The sequence below is a fragment of the Ammospiza nelsoni genome, chromosome 3, assembly GCF_027579445.1.
Source record: "Ammospiza nelsoni isolate bAmmNel1 chromosome 3, bAmmNel1.pri, whole genome shotgun sequence".
Lineage (NCBI taxonomy): Eukaryota > Metazoa > Chordata > Aves > Passeriformes > Passerellidae > Ammospiza > Ammospiza nelsoni.
Window position 1 is genome coordinate 30,247,485 of NC_080635.1, and position 16,915 is coordinate 30,264,399.

At 44.3% G+C, this 16,915-nt stretch overlaps 1 protein-coding gene across 2 annotated transcripts in view; it reads right to left on the reverse strand.

Moving 5' to 3' along the window:
- Window positions 1-3,516: 3,516 nt before the first annotated feature.
- DAAM2 (dishevelled associated activator of morphogenesis 2) overlaps window positions 3,517-16,915 on the reverse strand; it is a 204,899-nt gene continuing 191,500 nt past the window's right edge. For both annotated transcript variants that reach the window (XM_059467440.1, XM_059467439.1), the window contains 2 exons: window positions 11,000-11,170; window positions 3,517-9,610 (listed from right to left, as the gene is read on the reverse strand). In XM_059467440.1, coding sequence (XP_059323423.1) covers window positions 9,395-9,610; window positions 11,000-11,170 — 387 coding nt within the window. In that variant the 3' untranslated portion in view covers window positions 3,517-9,394. The remainder of the gene's footprint in view (window positions 9,611-10,999; window positions 11,171-16,915) is intronic.

Consider the following 16,915-nt stretch of genomic DNA (forward strand, 5'->3'; position numbering starts at 1 on the left):
CTGCCCCCAGATGCTGTCACACCATGACAGCACTCAGCCAGGCAGAGCCTGATCACTGGAATATCCAGTGAGACGCTGCAGAACACCATTTCCTACCTCTCAAATGCAGGAACCATCCAACCTTGTTGGGGGGGTGGGGGGGAATGCATCTTTGTTCTTTTACAGAACTACCTTCTACAACCAGATGAAAAATAGTTTAAGAATAAGCAGATTAACAATTATTTTCGTCCTATTTTGTTTGCTTCCTTCTGTAGGCAACAGAGCATGCACAAGTTTTTGACAGTTTTTTGCATTCCTCAGCCACTGTGCACAAAGCACCTTCTGATACCTTTACAGACCACTGGCTTTCCAGGAACCACCACTGGCAAAACAGTGGCACAGTTTGACAATCAGAGCATGAGCTATGGATTCACCAGATTCAAGGCAAGTTCTTGGTAGTCTTCCATGGGGCATCTAGGCCAATTTTTACATCACTCCTGATATTTTAGGGGATGATAAAACATGAGCTTTGCCCTGCAGACCTACTGGTAAGGGAGAGTCTTTACTTAAACAAACAGACGAATAACAAGTATTTATCAGATTTTTTGAGACAATCACAGTTCTCCCCCTTCCTCATCAATCTTTTAAAATTTCTACAAGGAACATGAAGAGACAGAAGCCCTTCTTCCTCCTCTCTGCAGGGGCAGGCAGCAACATCACACAGTGTCCAACACACCCACCGTCCTGTCTGCCCCAAAGGGTCCCCAGGTCCCTGCAGCCTCTATGTGGCTGTTGTGATTTCCTTCATTATCAGCTGCCTCAGTCCTTGCTGGAATTGCTCTGAATAGCCCTTCCACAAAAGGAGAGTATGGCAAAGGTCCTGCTATAACATGACAGATCCGACCACTACTGGTCATAGACGCTTCTGGCAAACAAAAGCCTTTTTCCACGTCTCACAGCCATAAATTATCAGTCTTTTCCCACATCACAGAATATTCTGAGTTGGAAGGGACCCACAAGAATCAAAAAGTCCAACTCCTCCATGAATGGTCCATACCACAATTGAATTGAACCCACAGTCTTGCTGGTTTTAGCATCATAGTCTGACCAACTGAGCTTATCTTCCCCTTTCCATTTCCTGATTCTTTTTTTGAATTAATGCAATTAGAGATGTGTTCTTCCATGAGCACTCGAGAAATTGGCTCAACAGAATTGTGTCCCACATCTAAAACAAGGTGGGCAAAGAACAATTCCTGGGTTCCCATGTTAACCTATGCACAGCACTCCAGAATCCTTCTGGACCCCTGGGGTTCAATGCTGTCACATGGTAGCAAAAATGCAGCAGCTCACTCAAAGCAAGCCCCCACCTCACTGCTGAGTCTGGCATGGAGAAAATTAGGGGAAAAATGGCAAAAAAATCAAAAGGGAGAGGAAAAAAAGGCAGAAGAGATGAAAAAACAACAGAAGAGGGGTAAAGACAAAAAGGGAAAAAAGGATCTTACCTCCTGGTGAGCCTAAGCAAAGTAGAGATAAATAGCAACTATGCCTCAGAGAAAACAGCAAGAAGCCCATTAACTACAGGAACATCAAACAAACAAACTCGATCTCAACAATATTGAAAAACAAAACTTCTGGGCTTTGAGAGGGGGGAAAAACTCCCAAACTTTAATTATTTTATTTCCCAGTGGTACAAATCCAGGGCCAAGCAGATTTCTCCCAGAAACCTCCATGTCCGCTATGACAGAGATAAAATTCAGCTTTGTTTAAGCAGAAGCCAAAAGTTATAGAAAGAGAAAACTGAAAAATTACAGATTCAGTCCTTCCCAGCAAGAGCAGAGAGCTCCCCTTACACTCCTCTTCACTCCCAGTCATTCAGGGCAGCTAAACCCCAGCCCTAGATTTGTTCAGAAAAAGCCATGAGGCACTTACCTTGCTTTGTGCAGTGAAGACAAGGACAGGGAAGTCCACAATCATGGGAAAGATATCAACCAGGAAAATGGAAGGAGGCTTCTGTGATGGACCCATGCTGCAGGGCAGAACACCAGCTCCTAACTGTGTGCTCCAACCCCGAAGAAAATATTAAAGTCTTCTTACAATCCAGGCAGGATCTCTGCCTTGTTCACTGCAAATAATTCAAATGCCACTGGGTTTCACCTCTAATAAGAAAAAAAGCAACAGTTTGACTTCCTCAACCAAACCCCAGCTGCCAAGGGTAGAGCACTCAGGGAGGCCTCTTCATTTTCATCCTGCCTCTACCACTCACATGATACAGGTATTTCAGAAACATCCCTTTGCCTCTGCCCTTGCATTTGTACAACAAGAACCTAAAAGTCAGAATTTTAGCAAAGCACAAACCAAATGGATCAAAACAGAGAAACTGAAAGCCTAACTACTAAAAGCCAACTACCTTCCCACAAAGCACTCGCATTTGCTGCTTGTTGATCCTCAGGCTGTGCAAGCAATTATACCCTGATTGCTTTTGCTGATTTCCACACTTCTTCCCACCTGAGAGCCAGAGCCAATGGCTGGGGCTTTGTCTGGGGTCCCTGAGAACTTCAGTGCTGCAGCAATGTGCTGCATAGCCAGCAAGGCTCCCACTGGAAGCTAGGCATGATCTCAGGAGCTCAAGCTTAAAGCATTGCCCTTTCATGGGTTGCAGATAAGTATTAAATGTTGTGGCTTAAGGATCATTTTGTCAGCGTGTTCTTTCCATTAACAGAAATGGGGAGATCTGTGTGTGAATGAAACGGCTGTTTCACACATCGCCTCTGTGTTAAGGACAAGGTTCTGCCCCTGAACTCCAAGGAATTCCTCAGCACACCCTTCAATTCAGCCACAAATTAGCCCTAACCTTTGTGTGCATCTTGCTCACCTGTCTGTTCTGTGTCTAACTTCACTCTAGACTCCCCACCCTGCCTTTCTGAAGCCTTCACTACTGATGTTGGCTTTTCTGCTTTCTTTTCAGCTGGCCTCATTTAACTCCTTCCTTGGCAGCAAGGCTCTCCTGCCCATTCCTCCTCCTCCGAGTTGATGCTCTTGCTGTCGGGATGTTGCTCAGTTACATAAGTGAGCTCAGGGTCAGTGCTGCTGCCCTGCACTCCCTTCTTGTTTGGAACAGTCATATCCAGCCATGGATTACGAACTCCTAGACATCAGGACCATCTTACTTTCTTCTTTTTCTTTAAGTGAACTCCTGTGTACCGTACATAGTTCTGAAATATGAACAAAAGAGAGCTTTTAAAGGGAACCTTTGGTTATAGTAACCTGCTGGCTCTTTAATGAGCTCTTCACCATTGCACAGCATGGGGAGAATGTGCTTGTGTTCCACCGTGTTGCTTTTGCCCCCAGAACAACCTGTGGAGCTTCTTCCCCAGCTCTGCAGTGACAATGTCACCTAAAGAGCTGCACCCTCTTGACCAAAAATCCAGAGCCTAACAAAAAACTGCACCCAGACTGTGACTCACCTATCGGACTTTGTGACAAAATGCACAGAAAATGAAACTACCAAGAAATGTACAGACACACATTGTGGGGGCAATATATCTTTAATTTTTTTTTGCTTTTGTCTTTTAGTATTACAGTATATTCTTATAAAAAGATACAGATAAAAAGGACACTACAGGATTTGTACATTTAATTCACCTATAGTCTTAAACTGACTAAGAAATGAGGATAGGCCAAGGCATTACAGCAGCACACAACCTCCCACTTCAGTAAGCAGCACTGTACTTTCTAGCTTGGAGGCAAGGCCACCTCCCAAAGTGGCCTGCGAGTTTCAAGCTGAGCAGGCTTGCAGGGGAGCAGAACAGCTGCAGGTGGGGATGACTTGGAAGGGAGGTGTTAAGCACAGAGTGGCTCAGGTACCGAATATTCCCTCAAAACTCTAAAAACTGCAAAGAGCTTTAAAGAGCCTGTTTGTATGCAAGCAGGAAGGGGGGAAATGGTTGTCAGAGAGGCTTTTCTAGATCACTTGGCTCAAAGCTCCTAGTGGGGGAGACTGAAAGGACCATGCCCTACAGGAGCTGTGGTAGAATATCTTACTTTCTTACAAAACTGCCTAAAGGAGAGTTTTAGTCCAGACTTTACTTTTAATTATGCTGATGTAAAACCAGAGAAACATGAACCAGTTACTGTGGATCAATTCTACATTACTACCCATAACAGAAGACTCTGGTTTGGAACCATCCAGACTCTTTCATTAAGTGAGTTTCCAAAACACCAAACTGGACTAGCATCCTTCTCAGCAGGCACAGTGAGCAAATCTGGCCAGCTTCAGAGAATACTGGTCATCACAACTACTACTTAGATTAGTAGATAGCTTTTTACTGCATTATGTAAATAAATATATAAATTCTATCTTTTCAGTTGGCCAAATTGTGTTATCCAGGTTGGCCCCTTCTACCTTTATAAGAGAACCAAGGACGGCCAATGGAGACTACCTCTTTGCATGGCAGGCAATCAGAAACCTCCTGTGTCAAGCACAGAAGCCAAGGAGCCATGGCTAAACACCTTCTGACTGCCAGAGACTCATGGGTTACAAACCAATCAGTAGAAAGATTTTGCTTACCTGAGGTAACCTGGGGAGGTGGGCTGGAGGAGGAAAGAGGTAAAGTAGATGAAATCATTCTTTGGCCATAAAGATAGGGAGGAATATTAGCTCTGTCCCAATCTTTCTCACTAGTGTGTTAAATCTGATGAGAAATTACAGGGCATGAACCACTTCTGGCCATCTAGCCAAGCTTCTCTGGAATTATGGACCAAATTTGTGTGGAAGAGTGAAGTTTGGGCATGCAACTATGCACCCTAACTCTTTTCAATCTTCTCACCATGACGCATGATAAAAAAAAACATCTTTTGTAGAAAGTGGTCTAAAATACCCAGTCTCCTTTAGATCAACACAAGCTTCAAAATGAGAGCTTTCCAAGAACCAGGATCACCAGGGGCAGAGGAATTATGACAAAAGGCAAAGGGGTTTTTTTCCTCCCTCCCTTCCCAAACCAAGACTGCTCACCTGCATCCCCTGGCCTGGCTCAGCTGGCACAGGAGCCAAGCCAGCTCTCCAGCTGGTGTAATGCCCTGGCACGGTCTCAATAGTCTTTGCTGTAATGCAGCGTATACATACATACAAACATAGCAAACTAAAATAAGGCAAAATAAATAGAGGTGTCAGATTTACAGGTTCCCCTTAGAGATTCCTAAAACCTTTTTTTTTAAATCATTTAACCCCCAAACAAACAGACAAACAAAACCCAAAACAACCAACCTAGAAACAAAACTGCATATATCATGTACATCATCTACTGTACAACGGATCCTTTTCCCCTCACGGAAACTCCTGACACAAGCTTCTCCCGTGCAACCCAGCTCAAAGTGTGATCTTTCCTAAAGAAAAGGAAAGATTTAGCCAGTGGGGCTGATCATTATGGAAACACCTGCCCCACAGTCTCCCACCAGGATCCTTTACAATTCCTTTCCCTTCCTCAGACATTGTGAACACATTACAGAAATGCTTCTGAAGGACATCCAGGTTTTTTCCCTAGTGAGGAAGTCTCTTGGCCCTGAACACTAGTCCTACTCCTGCTCTCGTAGGGAACTGGTGCCTGGACAATGGCTGTGCTACAGAGCATGGAAGAGTCTTGCTCCTTGAAGTCACTTGACCTTGTAGCATTTCTAGAGACACAACAGACTGAGAAGAGTGACTCAGTTCAAAGCAAGTGGAAGGGGGAGGGAGTCTTCTTCAGTCTTTTCTGGGCTCATTCTCATGCAACCTGCACAGCAACAGTGAAGACACGCAGAGGTGAGTGAGCACTAGACCTCTAGGGATAAATTCTGGAGAGTTCGGAAGTAGCTCTTCTAGGTGTGAGGAACTTTATAATAAAGTCAGCAACTACTGTATTTCTGCAGGAAGCAGAACAAGCCCTCAATTATGCCTTTTTTTCTCGCATCTCCTTCTTCTCCACTTATTTCCAACCACAGAGTGACTTCTCTTAAAATGCTGGTTCTGTGCACAGGTGCAAGGACAACAGCAGACCCTAGCTCTTCTCCAGCTTTTTCAGTGATGTTAGACCTCAGACCTCTTCCTAAACCTACCCAGGAATAAGATTTTCCTTTCTCCTTCAGCACCTGGCAACTCAACTACAACTGCTGAAGAAGGGAGCATTATATGTACCCATAGTACCCAAGAGATGAGGAACATGGACAAACTTCAGCAAGAATCTGATGCCCTACAGCAGAGCCAATTTTTTCCTTATCTTCTGTGTGGGTAATCTCATCTCATACTGATAATTTAAAGAGCCACTCTGCTTGTCACCACTTGCATGAAAACACTGCTTGCCTCAGTGTGAAACTGAGCTTTTCCAAAACCTTTTTTATGAACTTTCACCATGGAGTCAAGAGCCTGGGGGACTGTCCAGCACACTGAACAAAACTTTTGACCACCATCGCTGATTCAAAATGGGGAGCCTGGGGCACTGGAGTGCTGAGAAAGTTGAGCTGCATTGAATCAGGGCATGACTCTGAATTTCTGTCCATCCCCTTAAGGATCCCACAGCTGATTTACAGGAGTTGCACAATCTCTCATTATTAATGTCTGAGTTAAAGAGGTGGCAAAACTATAGCAGCTTTCTTTGACTCCCAGTGTGGCTGGAGCGTTGTTGCGTACCATCATGCACGACCTCTTTAAAAAATCAGGGCTGAACTGTGTACACAAAGGGACAGAGGGTTTATCACTCTCTCTGCTTTTGCTACATTTGTGCCTAGCAAAGTGACTTCAGTTTCAGACAGCACAGCACAAACCTGGATTGACAAATACTGGGGCAGGGGAAATGCTGTATTTATATTCAAAGGGTTTGCCCTGAGGTGTTTCTTCTCTGGCAGCTGCCACGCTGACAGTCTGCCTTATCAAACAAGTACCTGGGGAGCAGGCAAGCAGCTGTACTTGCACATCATCTTGCACTAGAACTGACCTTGGCACTACACGTGAAGTTCTGGGTGAGTCCTAAACCCAAGGAGAACAAAGAGGGAGGAAAAAAACCCTACAATGTTCTAATGCCTAAAAGCATAATCTTTGGAATTCAGGGATTATTCAAATCTAAACTCAACTGTATACCAATTTGGCACATATTACCACCTCTCATATGGCTTACATGGCATAGGTTACATGGCATGCTTTAAAACAAGACAAACAAAAGGGCTGGGATATATAGCAAGTCTACTTCAGGGAGCAGCAAGGAGCTTGTTAATATAATTTACAAGAGACATTTCTAAAAATTCATTTGTAATTTAAAATAAAAATGCTTCTAAAAGTGAGATTTTTTTCTTAAACTTTCAAAAACCTTTATGAAATAGTCTTTCTTCTACAAGGTGCTTGTGTCCACTGCAATAGGCATTGCTGTTAATAGCTAATCCCAGAAGGGGAGTGGGATAGTAAGGGAGGAGAATGCACCCAGCTCTTGTAAGATACCAGCTCTTTACGATGAGTATTATACAGAGGCGCGGCAGTCTGGAATGTCCTAAATAGGGAAATTCTGGGGTGGGAGACTCAAAATCCAGTAAACAATGAAACATCAGAGTTTAACAATTCTGGCTTTTTTGCTTCTCTTCTCTCAACTCTCTTTTTTGCTTTTAATAGTTTACATAATTATTTAACTCTCAAAGTGTTCAGAAAACCACCACAGTTTGCTTCTCCAACATTGTAGTGTGTAATACTGATCAGGCAGCGTGCATTGTAGAGGAAGTTCTGTTCTGCAGACTCAGTGCAGAGCCTGAGGTTAAGTGACATTTAGAGAAAAATCAAACCAAATTATTAAACTTCCCTGGGATTCCTTGACATTTTGTGCTATCGACTAATGCAGCAATTTGTAGATAGTGGGTCCCTCTTCTCAAATGTTCTCTCTTTTCTTCCTGTCTAGGAGGAAGAATCCATCACCATTTTTTCTTTTCCTCTTTTCCATCCCCAGGGAAGATAATAAAAAAAGAAGACAAGTTTGAAAAAAAAAGGTGAAAAAAAGGCCATGACAGCCCACACAATCCAATTCCTTTCCTAGAATCATGAAGACACAGAATTCGAGCCTCTTCTTGGGTACTTTGCTTTTCTGCTTATATATTTAATTCATGTAACTTAACTACAAATGTATTTGTTTCTTCTGAATTAAGTCAACTCCAAAGCCTGACTGGCTTACACAATTCTGTGTCCTCCTCGAAAAATTCTCAGTTTTAATTATGGAGCTCTCCCTTGGTTCATCCCAAGTGATTTCTTCAAAATGAAGAAGTCGGTGTGCTCCAAGGCTCTCCTTTACACCATTCATACCTTTCTAATGACGTGGTTCCCCTCGGCAGGAGTGGAGTGTGTACAGTGGTGGCCAGGCTGTTAGACAGAAAGATCAGTTCATGCCAACAACAATCACAGCTAGCATCAAGTGGAAAAGAAATCTCACTTCTGGCAGGCAGTGAACCTGTTCACTGTTTGCTACTGGAGACCTGTGAATGATACTAGGGAGCTCCCAATTTCCAATCTTGCACAAAAAGATAAGAAATTTTCCACTGATTCTCTGCCAGCCTCCAGCAATGACAACAGACTCTACAGTCATCTACTTGTAATCCCAACCTGGCAGTGGCTTAGTTTTCTAAAGGAAAGCCAGAGTTTCTTTCCAAGAAGATCCATTTCATAGCCTGGAGACTCAACCACCAAGAAATTCCAGAAAACTCATTCTAGCAAAGCAGAATCCAAAAGACTTCTTCAAATTATTGTATGTTGATCCTGATTCTTGATTTTCATTTTGTTACAGAAACTGAAGACTTCTTTCTAAGCTTCACTTGCTTTGGACAGTGTAGGCCACAAAAATACCATACAGGACATGAGCTAAAATGCTTTTTTCAGGTGCTAATCAATGGCTTATAAAATCCAGTTCTAGAAGGGAATTGGAAACTTGAGAACCACATCTCAACAAACCCCTGAAGGCCAGTCTAGATCCTGAAGAAGTGATAATTGTTTACAGAGTTGGTCTGAAATTAGTCTTCCTTGTTATCAGCAAGATGGAGATCATGACTAGTTTTTACTTTGGCACACAGAAAATTATCTTGTTCCAGCTGTGAGGCTGTCTGCAAGGCACAAGTACTTTCTGTCATCACCATGAGGCCTTTGATGACACAACAAACTCCCAGAAGCAGATCTGTCAGCTCTGCATGGCCCAGTCACAGGCTCTGCTGGATCCACAGAGGCACTTTTATAATGGTCCAAATTAGGAGCACAGAAGAGGGGTGAGAGGAAAGCTGATCATGGAAAGGTAACGTCTCTAGCTACAGACCAAAGCCTTTGGGGCAGCTGTCAGCCAGGCGCCATCACACACATTCATCTTCCTTGCTTTGCACTTTTTCAACACCTTCTTTTGGTTGATTATTTCTCTTCCTCTTGTAGTTAATAATTTAGCTTTGTCACCACCCGCTCACGGCTTGTCTCTAAGCCTTGGTTCCCCGAACGCTTGCGGTTACGCTTGAGCTTGGATAAGTCTTTGTCAAAGACTTCACCTGACCTTAATGCTGACACCAGGTCATCAAACTCCCCACTCTCTTCAGAGATGCTTCCAGCTTTTGCTTTCTTTTGTCGCCTCTCTTTCTCCCTTTGTTCTTTTAGCTGTGGAGAAGGACACAGAGTTTTAGGATTAGCTAATCAAGATGCCAGATCACTAGGTACACTGCCAAGAAGTAGCTAAAATGCATCAGCACAGATTAGGGAAAAAAAAGAGTAGGAGCTTATCCACAAGGCCATCACCTGTGCCAAGAGCAACAAGAGGCCATGCTGGGCTTCTCCTCTACACAGGCGAGAAGAAAGCAGGAGAAATGAGGAATGAGTAGCAGCACACGTCTGCCTCACAAAGCACAACTGGCCTGCAGCTAAAGGACACACGGGATCTCTCCATGCTGCTGCTGTTTTCCACTAATTTTACAGAAGGACAGTGCCAGCTCAGCTCTCTCTTTCCACTGCTCAGCTCCAGAATCAGTAGCACTGGCAAGGGATGGTGATGGCTATCGGAAAGCAGGTCACTCACTCTGTAAATGCTAGCCCCACACTGCAGGAAGACTCTTTCCATGAGGCCTCCCTCACAGCATATTAGGCCTATGAAACCATCCTACAGTGCTTTAACAGTGAGCCCTGAACGTTCCAGGCTGGCTGAGAGGAAACTTGAGCCTATGTCCTGGCATTTTATCCCTGCATCCAACAGTAACGCTGCTGGAATCCCGGTGTTTTACCTCTCTCCTCTTCTGAAAGGCAAAACCCACTGCTTTTGGCTCAGCAAACATTTAAATCAGCACCTCCCCGCAGCACGCCTGGGGCCATGGCAGCAGCAATGGCTAAGGTGGCAGCAGGGGGGAAGGAGGCGAGCGACTGTGCTCTCAGGCAGCACAGAGGCTGGGGTTAGAGGGGCAGGCTGGTTCACACGAACCCCTGGGGACACACACGTCTGTCTCCCAGAGGCAAAATACACAGAAAGCTCTCCCTGCCACATCAAGGCCAGACACGGCCCCAGTAATGAATGAAGGCATTAAGGCTGGCCAGAGACAAATACTGCCAGTGTGGGGGCTGCAGCAGGTGCCAGGGCATTTGCTGTGTCACTGTGCACTGCCAGATGACAGGCACACAGCAGATGATGATGGAGTCTGACTGGAAGCTGACTAGCTTGGCAGGACTGAAGGAAATCTGGTTTCTCTGCTTGCTGCCCAAAAGCTGGATAGTCTGGCATGGGGTGGTGGCAACCCCATCCTTCAAAGTGCCAGGGCAAAAATGCCTGGGCTAGATTTGGTATCTGAATCCAAAAGGAGGTAATTTGGGAGTCAAACAGTACATCCTCGAGATCTGACAAAACACACAGCAGGGAAAATGTCATCTATAAGAACAGAATGATGCCAAAGAGAGGTGTCAGGAAGAAGAACACAAAACAGTGACAGGACATGAGTACTGGAATTTCTCTCAAGGCATGAAAAGGTGAAGGAAGGTAACATCTTCCTGTGCCCAGATCCTCACCATGGCCTCCATGCGTGCCCTGCGCTCCTCCTCTTCCTTTTTCTTCCTCATATTCTCCAGATCTTGCTTGGCCTCTCCAAATGACTGTAAGAAAGTGTCGAAGATGCCAAAAAATTCATCTGGCTGCATCTTGCCCTCGGTCTCTCCAAAATGCTTCAGTGCCTTGGCATACTGTCAAGGGGGCAGAAAACACAAGAGCCATAATTAGGGAGGCAGTTTGGTGAAGACAGCAAGGATAGCTTATGAGTAACCACACCAAGTAATTCAATGCCCTCTAGGCATTCATGTGGCAAGAGTAGAAACTACCCCCAGCAACAGAAGTGCTTCTCCTTAAGGCAGGTGCCTCCATCCCTGAAGAGTCTCCTGGATATCCTTTGGGTAACAAGCAGCAATAGTGCTGGAGAGCACTGTCCACTGATACAAAAAGTGATCTTAATTCCTGAGGGCAATGGAGTAATTTCAGAGGATGACACTGTGGCCACATCTTAGCTGCAGCTACAGGACAGCCAGGGTATGGAAGACAGTGAGCTAGCTGGGGAAACAAGTAGTTTTAGTCCATACTTTTCCCTTCCATCTTCCCTTCAAATACACTTTTTAAATACCTGGAGGTAAAAGTTCTTTGTAATAAAGCTACAGTCTCTCCTCTCAGAAACCTCCTGCCATGTCATCCATCTCTCTGGAATCCTCTGAGTCAGGGTGTTACCCGGGAGAGAGGAGACTATAGACAAACAAGGCATGAAAGAGGGGCAAGGAAAACATCCAGGGCTCCCAGGCAGACTTAAAAGAGAGGGAATATATCACAAGTGGCTTTTATTTTAAAAGGCAAATGTTGAGGCTGCAGGACACATCTGGAGGCAGCCAACTGGCAGGACTTCAGTCACAGGGCAGTCCTGATGGGGATATGGTAAATTCACAGCAACCCCTGGCTCTTGGACATCAGTCCTGCAGTAGTTGTACTCTCTCCTTTTCACTCTCACACTACCAAGCAGGTCTCGCTGCTCACCAAAATGCACTCAAATGCAAGCACATACAGTCTGTCAGCAGCACATACACACGGACAGTAAGTGCTGTGTAAGGAGACACATCCATCCACTGCCCAGCCACCCTCCCTCACACTCCTCAGCGCTGCAGCAGGCAGCCCCCGGAACACACTCCTGACAGGACTTGTGCCCTGAGGCACAGCTTCCCTAGCATTCCCTGCTTGCACTTCAGCACATAACCACAGAGCAGCAGAGCATCCTTACAAACCTCAACATTTACCAAACCAGGCTACGGACTGTCCTCAAGCTTTCTGATGCATGTTTTCAGTCCATACTAACACAGCCCATTTTCCCGTTCCTTATGTGAGTGCTCTTGCAGAATGGAAAAGACAGTAAGAACAATTCAGGCTCTGATCCCAGCACAAAATGAGTTTGGAAGCAGGTCTTATAAACCCCTCTGGCCCTGTACCAGGTAAAGCATAAACAATGTCTCCCAGTCAACTGCAGGGGGAAGAAATCTCCAAAGAAAGCAACTTCCTTCTGGCACAGCCTGAGAGATTCAGCATCTCCCCTTCTCTGCTATCCCTGCCAGGCCCACAAAGCAGTTTGAAGCAATAGATTCTTTTTTCTTTCTTTAAAAAGGCTGTGTTCTCAGCCAGAAACAAACAAAGAAACCCAAAGAATCTTGGAAAAAAGTGCTGGAAGAAATGCAAATTGCTTTGAGCTACCAAACATGGCAGGAGTTGAAGGAAACACCACATAGAAACAGCAACAGATTACTTCTCTGTTTAACTCCTTTTCTCTGAAGCCTCTGAAGACATACCCAAAGTATGCACACCTACACCCTCTCCCCACTCCTCTCTGTAATTTTATCTGTATATAATACACACATAAGCTTTTTGAATATTAGGGAAGTGCAGCAGTCTACAGTAACCCACACTGAACCAGCACCAGCTCTTTGGCAGAGAGCATACAGGCTGTAAATACCACAGAAGGAGATAAAGCATCTCCATATGCTCTATTTTCTCATCTTGCTTGCTTCAGTGTGACAATCAGCCAGGGAAGCAGAAAAGTGCCAGAGAAAGACTTCAGCACAGGCATTGCTGCCACTGCCTGAACGCACAGAGCACCCGAAGCTCATTGCTCACAGGGAATGTGCTACCTGGAATCTCTTCCCATCTAATTTGTCATTAACTCCTGTGAAAATTGAAAGTAAAGCATAAATTAGGAGCAGTGACTAGAGCTGCCAGCTAGAAGGAAGGCTTATCCAACTGCTGCACAGCCTGAAGCCAGGGGCAGCTCACAGGAGATGGCTGTTGCACCTTGCAATGCTCTCCTCCATCCCGTGCTCCTCCTGTGCTCAAAGGCAGAGTGAGAGGGCCACAGAAATGAGCTGGCTGAGTCCATGAATGTCCACAGGGATTTCCTAGTCACTCAAGGAAGCTGGAGGTTGAAAAGGCAGAGGTTCCTTGCCTGGGGCTCTTGAATCCTACATACATGGAAGTCTCCTTTAGAGGGTGGTGTTGTCTGCAAATGTTTTGCACGAGGCCTGTCACCCAACTACTAGGACCAGCTAGTTCGTGTCATGCTGGCAAGAGGGGCTTTAACCACTGCTTCCCCGAGGAGGAACAGTGCTGCTGTGCTGGAAAGTCTCAGCAGCCTGGGAGCCTTCCAGACACACTCATGAGTCTAAGGTGTTGCAGTCTCTAAGCAGCAGCAAGGAGGCTGAGAACAGCCTTTGGTGCCCTGTAACACAGAGCTTAGGAGGTCACAATCACTTACTGTAAAGCAGTGAAAGACAAAAAGCAAAAACTCTGTGAGCTGGATGACCTAAAATAACTACAAAAGGAAAAATCTGGACTTCACTGAAATAAACACTCCTTCTTTCTCTACCCCCTCTGGAAAAAAAGCTGACTGAGCAGAGGAAGGCAAGTCAGGAGATCCAACTTCTTCTGCCAGCTCTGCCCATGATGTGGCTTGGGAATTCATGCTTCCTTTCTGAGCCTTGTGTTCTCCACTGGTTATTGAACAGAAAGTGTCGCCCCACTGATCTGATATAGCAAATGGCAAAAGCAGTTCACATCTGTACAACAACTGCACTAATGTAATGCACTATTGTAAAGGGACACATGCTGTCTTTTCACTGTTTAAACTACAACAGACCCCTCTAGCTTTATTACTTCTACTTCTCCGCAATTCTGGTTCTGTGACCACATGGGCTTTTCCAAAGCACCAGTGCTGGGATGAGGGGCAGTGCTACAGACAGCCCTACAGACAGCTGTCACAAAGCCCAGGCTTCTACCTGCCCACAGTGGCTAAAATCACACTGCCTGCCTCACTCAGGGCACTAAGAGGCAGAGTGGCACAGAGGAAGGTGCTCTGGATCACAGCCCTCTCCTTTGCTCTCTGTCATGGGATTTGTGTCACCGTGTACAGATCACTTGACTGTTCCATGTCCAGATTCCCTGCCAAACAACACCAGCTCTTGTGCACAGTTGTGAAATCTGTAGCTAAGTCCTCATGCATGAAAAATGCTTCCCAGAATTTTGCCATGTGCTCTAATATTGTGGAACAAGGGCTGAAACTTGCTTATTCCTGAAGTCATATGGGGACAGATGACATGGGCAAAAGCAAAATGGAAAACTCTGTTTCAGCAGGTTTTCCACTGTAACACAGAATGGTATATCTTTTTTTTTATTAAAAAATTAATTTCTGCACCATAAGGGCCCCCAAGCTCCATGATATAACAGGTCCACGAGCTCAGTGCCAGTTCTGCTTCCTCTGCCAAACTTTCCACTGAATTTATCCTCTTGCCAAAGCAAATCGTTTAGACAGTTGTTTATTTTAAAAAGCCATTTTAGCAAGGAGAGGGAAAGCGGGACAGCAACACACACAGACTCTGCTGTGCTTGCCAATGAAATGTTAAACAGTGGCAGAAGACCTCTGGAACCGGCAGGAATGGGGCTCTATGAGGAGAAGGAAAAACAGCCATGATAAAAATTTCCTGCTGTCTGTGCTGTCTGCTGTTGTGGGAAGAGCCAATACACAACTGAATTATACCATGCAGCCATGGAACATGAACCGTATTCCTCAGACAAGTACTCTTGAGTGTGCTCTTATGAAGATACCAATTCAGTACTGAGGCAGGTCAAATAAATGCCTTTTCTCTTTATGGGACAAATTCAGATCAGTTAATAGAAAGAGACCTGCCAATTTCAGGCAGGGCTGGGCCTAGCTCTTCTTGTGTCCAAATGCTCTTAAAGGACTCTCCCAGGAGTTTAACAGTTACATTGAGCTACAGGTGCTTTAAACTTTTCTCATGTGTAAGATGCCAACCTGCACTGCAGCATCTGAAGTTCTAAGTTACTGTACAGGAGCTGTGTGATTTATTTACCAAATGGCTGGTGGTGTCTTTTGTAGAATACTTCATCTTTCTCAGTCTCTGTCCTGATACATTCCTTATTCATTTCCCCAGGGGCTAACAGAAAACACCAGCCCCCAAAATACATAATTGAAGTGCACAGCCTATAACTAGCACTTGAACTATAGCATTTCTTTGTGCTTCATAGCATTCTGCCATTAATGACTATTTTCTTAAATGGTTTTTACTCAGCAAGCTTTCACTGCCTTTCTGTTCTTCAAAACAGTTACTGTAGGTGCTAAGTTTATTAAATGTATGTGCTGATTCTGAACTCCTTTCTCCATCACACCTTGCTTGAGCGGAACTGTCATCAGAAAGACTGGAAATAGACACTTTTCCTACCCACCTTGCCCAGGCAGTAGTCTCCACAGTATCTCTATAGAGAGGCTTAAATTTGACATTTAGCACAGGAATGGCAATATCTAACCAAGCAGACTTTGTACTTCTAACAAGATCCAAAGTGTCTTAAAAACAGGTTTGTTATAAACCAAGCACAAAGCAGAACAATTCTGAGGAAGTCCAGTGATCTAAGTTCATACCTGTCAATATTTAAGTACATAGTAAAGATTCATATAGGACAAATGTCACCTTTTTCAAGTAGAAAAATAAAATTCATACCATAGGAGGTTACTCTTCCTCTGCTTGGGCATTTTCATTGCTTTCCCACAGGAAACAGAGAAAAAATTTTCATGAATAAATTCAACCTCTTCTTTCTTACGCTAAAAAAAAATCAATTTTTCATATGTTCAAACACATAAAAACTGGTGAAGGATTCCAGGGCAGAGTTTCACTTTCTCCTGCCTCCACCTTCCAGTTTATGGGAAATGGCAGAAAACATTATCCCTTGATCTAATCTATATACTCCCTTATAAAGTGGTATTGAAAGTGAGAAAAACACAAAAAGAACAAGAAACAGCTGTGCTAGAAAGCCTGTTTAGAGAGTTGGTCTAAGTTTTCAATCAGTTCTTAACTGAGCCATCTGTTTACTGCATGAAGATAAGTACAGCTACAACGTTCCTCTGCAAACATGGATGCCTGCATCTGAAAACCTGGCCCTTTAAATTTAAAAATATCACTTCCTCCCCACAGCCACTGACTTTGAATGGTTCTATTCAAGCAAAAGGGCCAAAAAGGTACTGCATGGGACTCTGAAAAATATTGTCTGCTGAGAAGGTCAGCACCACACCTTGGTAATTGATTGTTTCCATCACTAAAGAAATTAATTTTGCTAATATTGAAAAAGTTTTAAAAAATATAAAACTTCCCCAGTTTGAAAAGATAAGTCATATTGTTTTAAATCCCAGCTGAGGAAACATGGCTCTGATTAACTCATGGCAATCAATTAACCACATCTAAATTTAGGATATCTAACTCCAGCTGTTAAAACTAGGGCTTCATTATTATTAATAAATCTGTGAGTCAGACCAGCTCTTCCTAGGTTCATTTGGATATTGTTCAAAGTCTTCCCTGCCCCACTACCTTTTTTGCTCAATTTTCTTTGCTTTGAGAAATCAA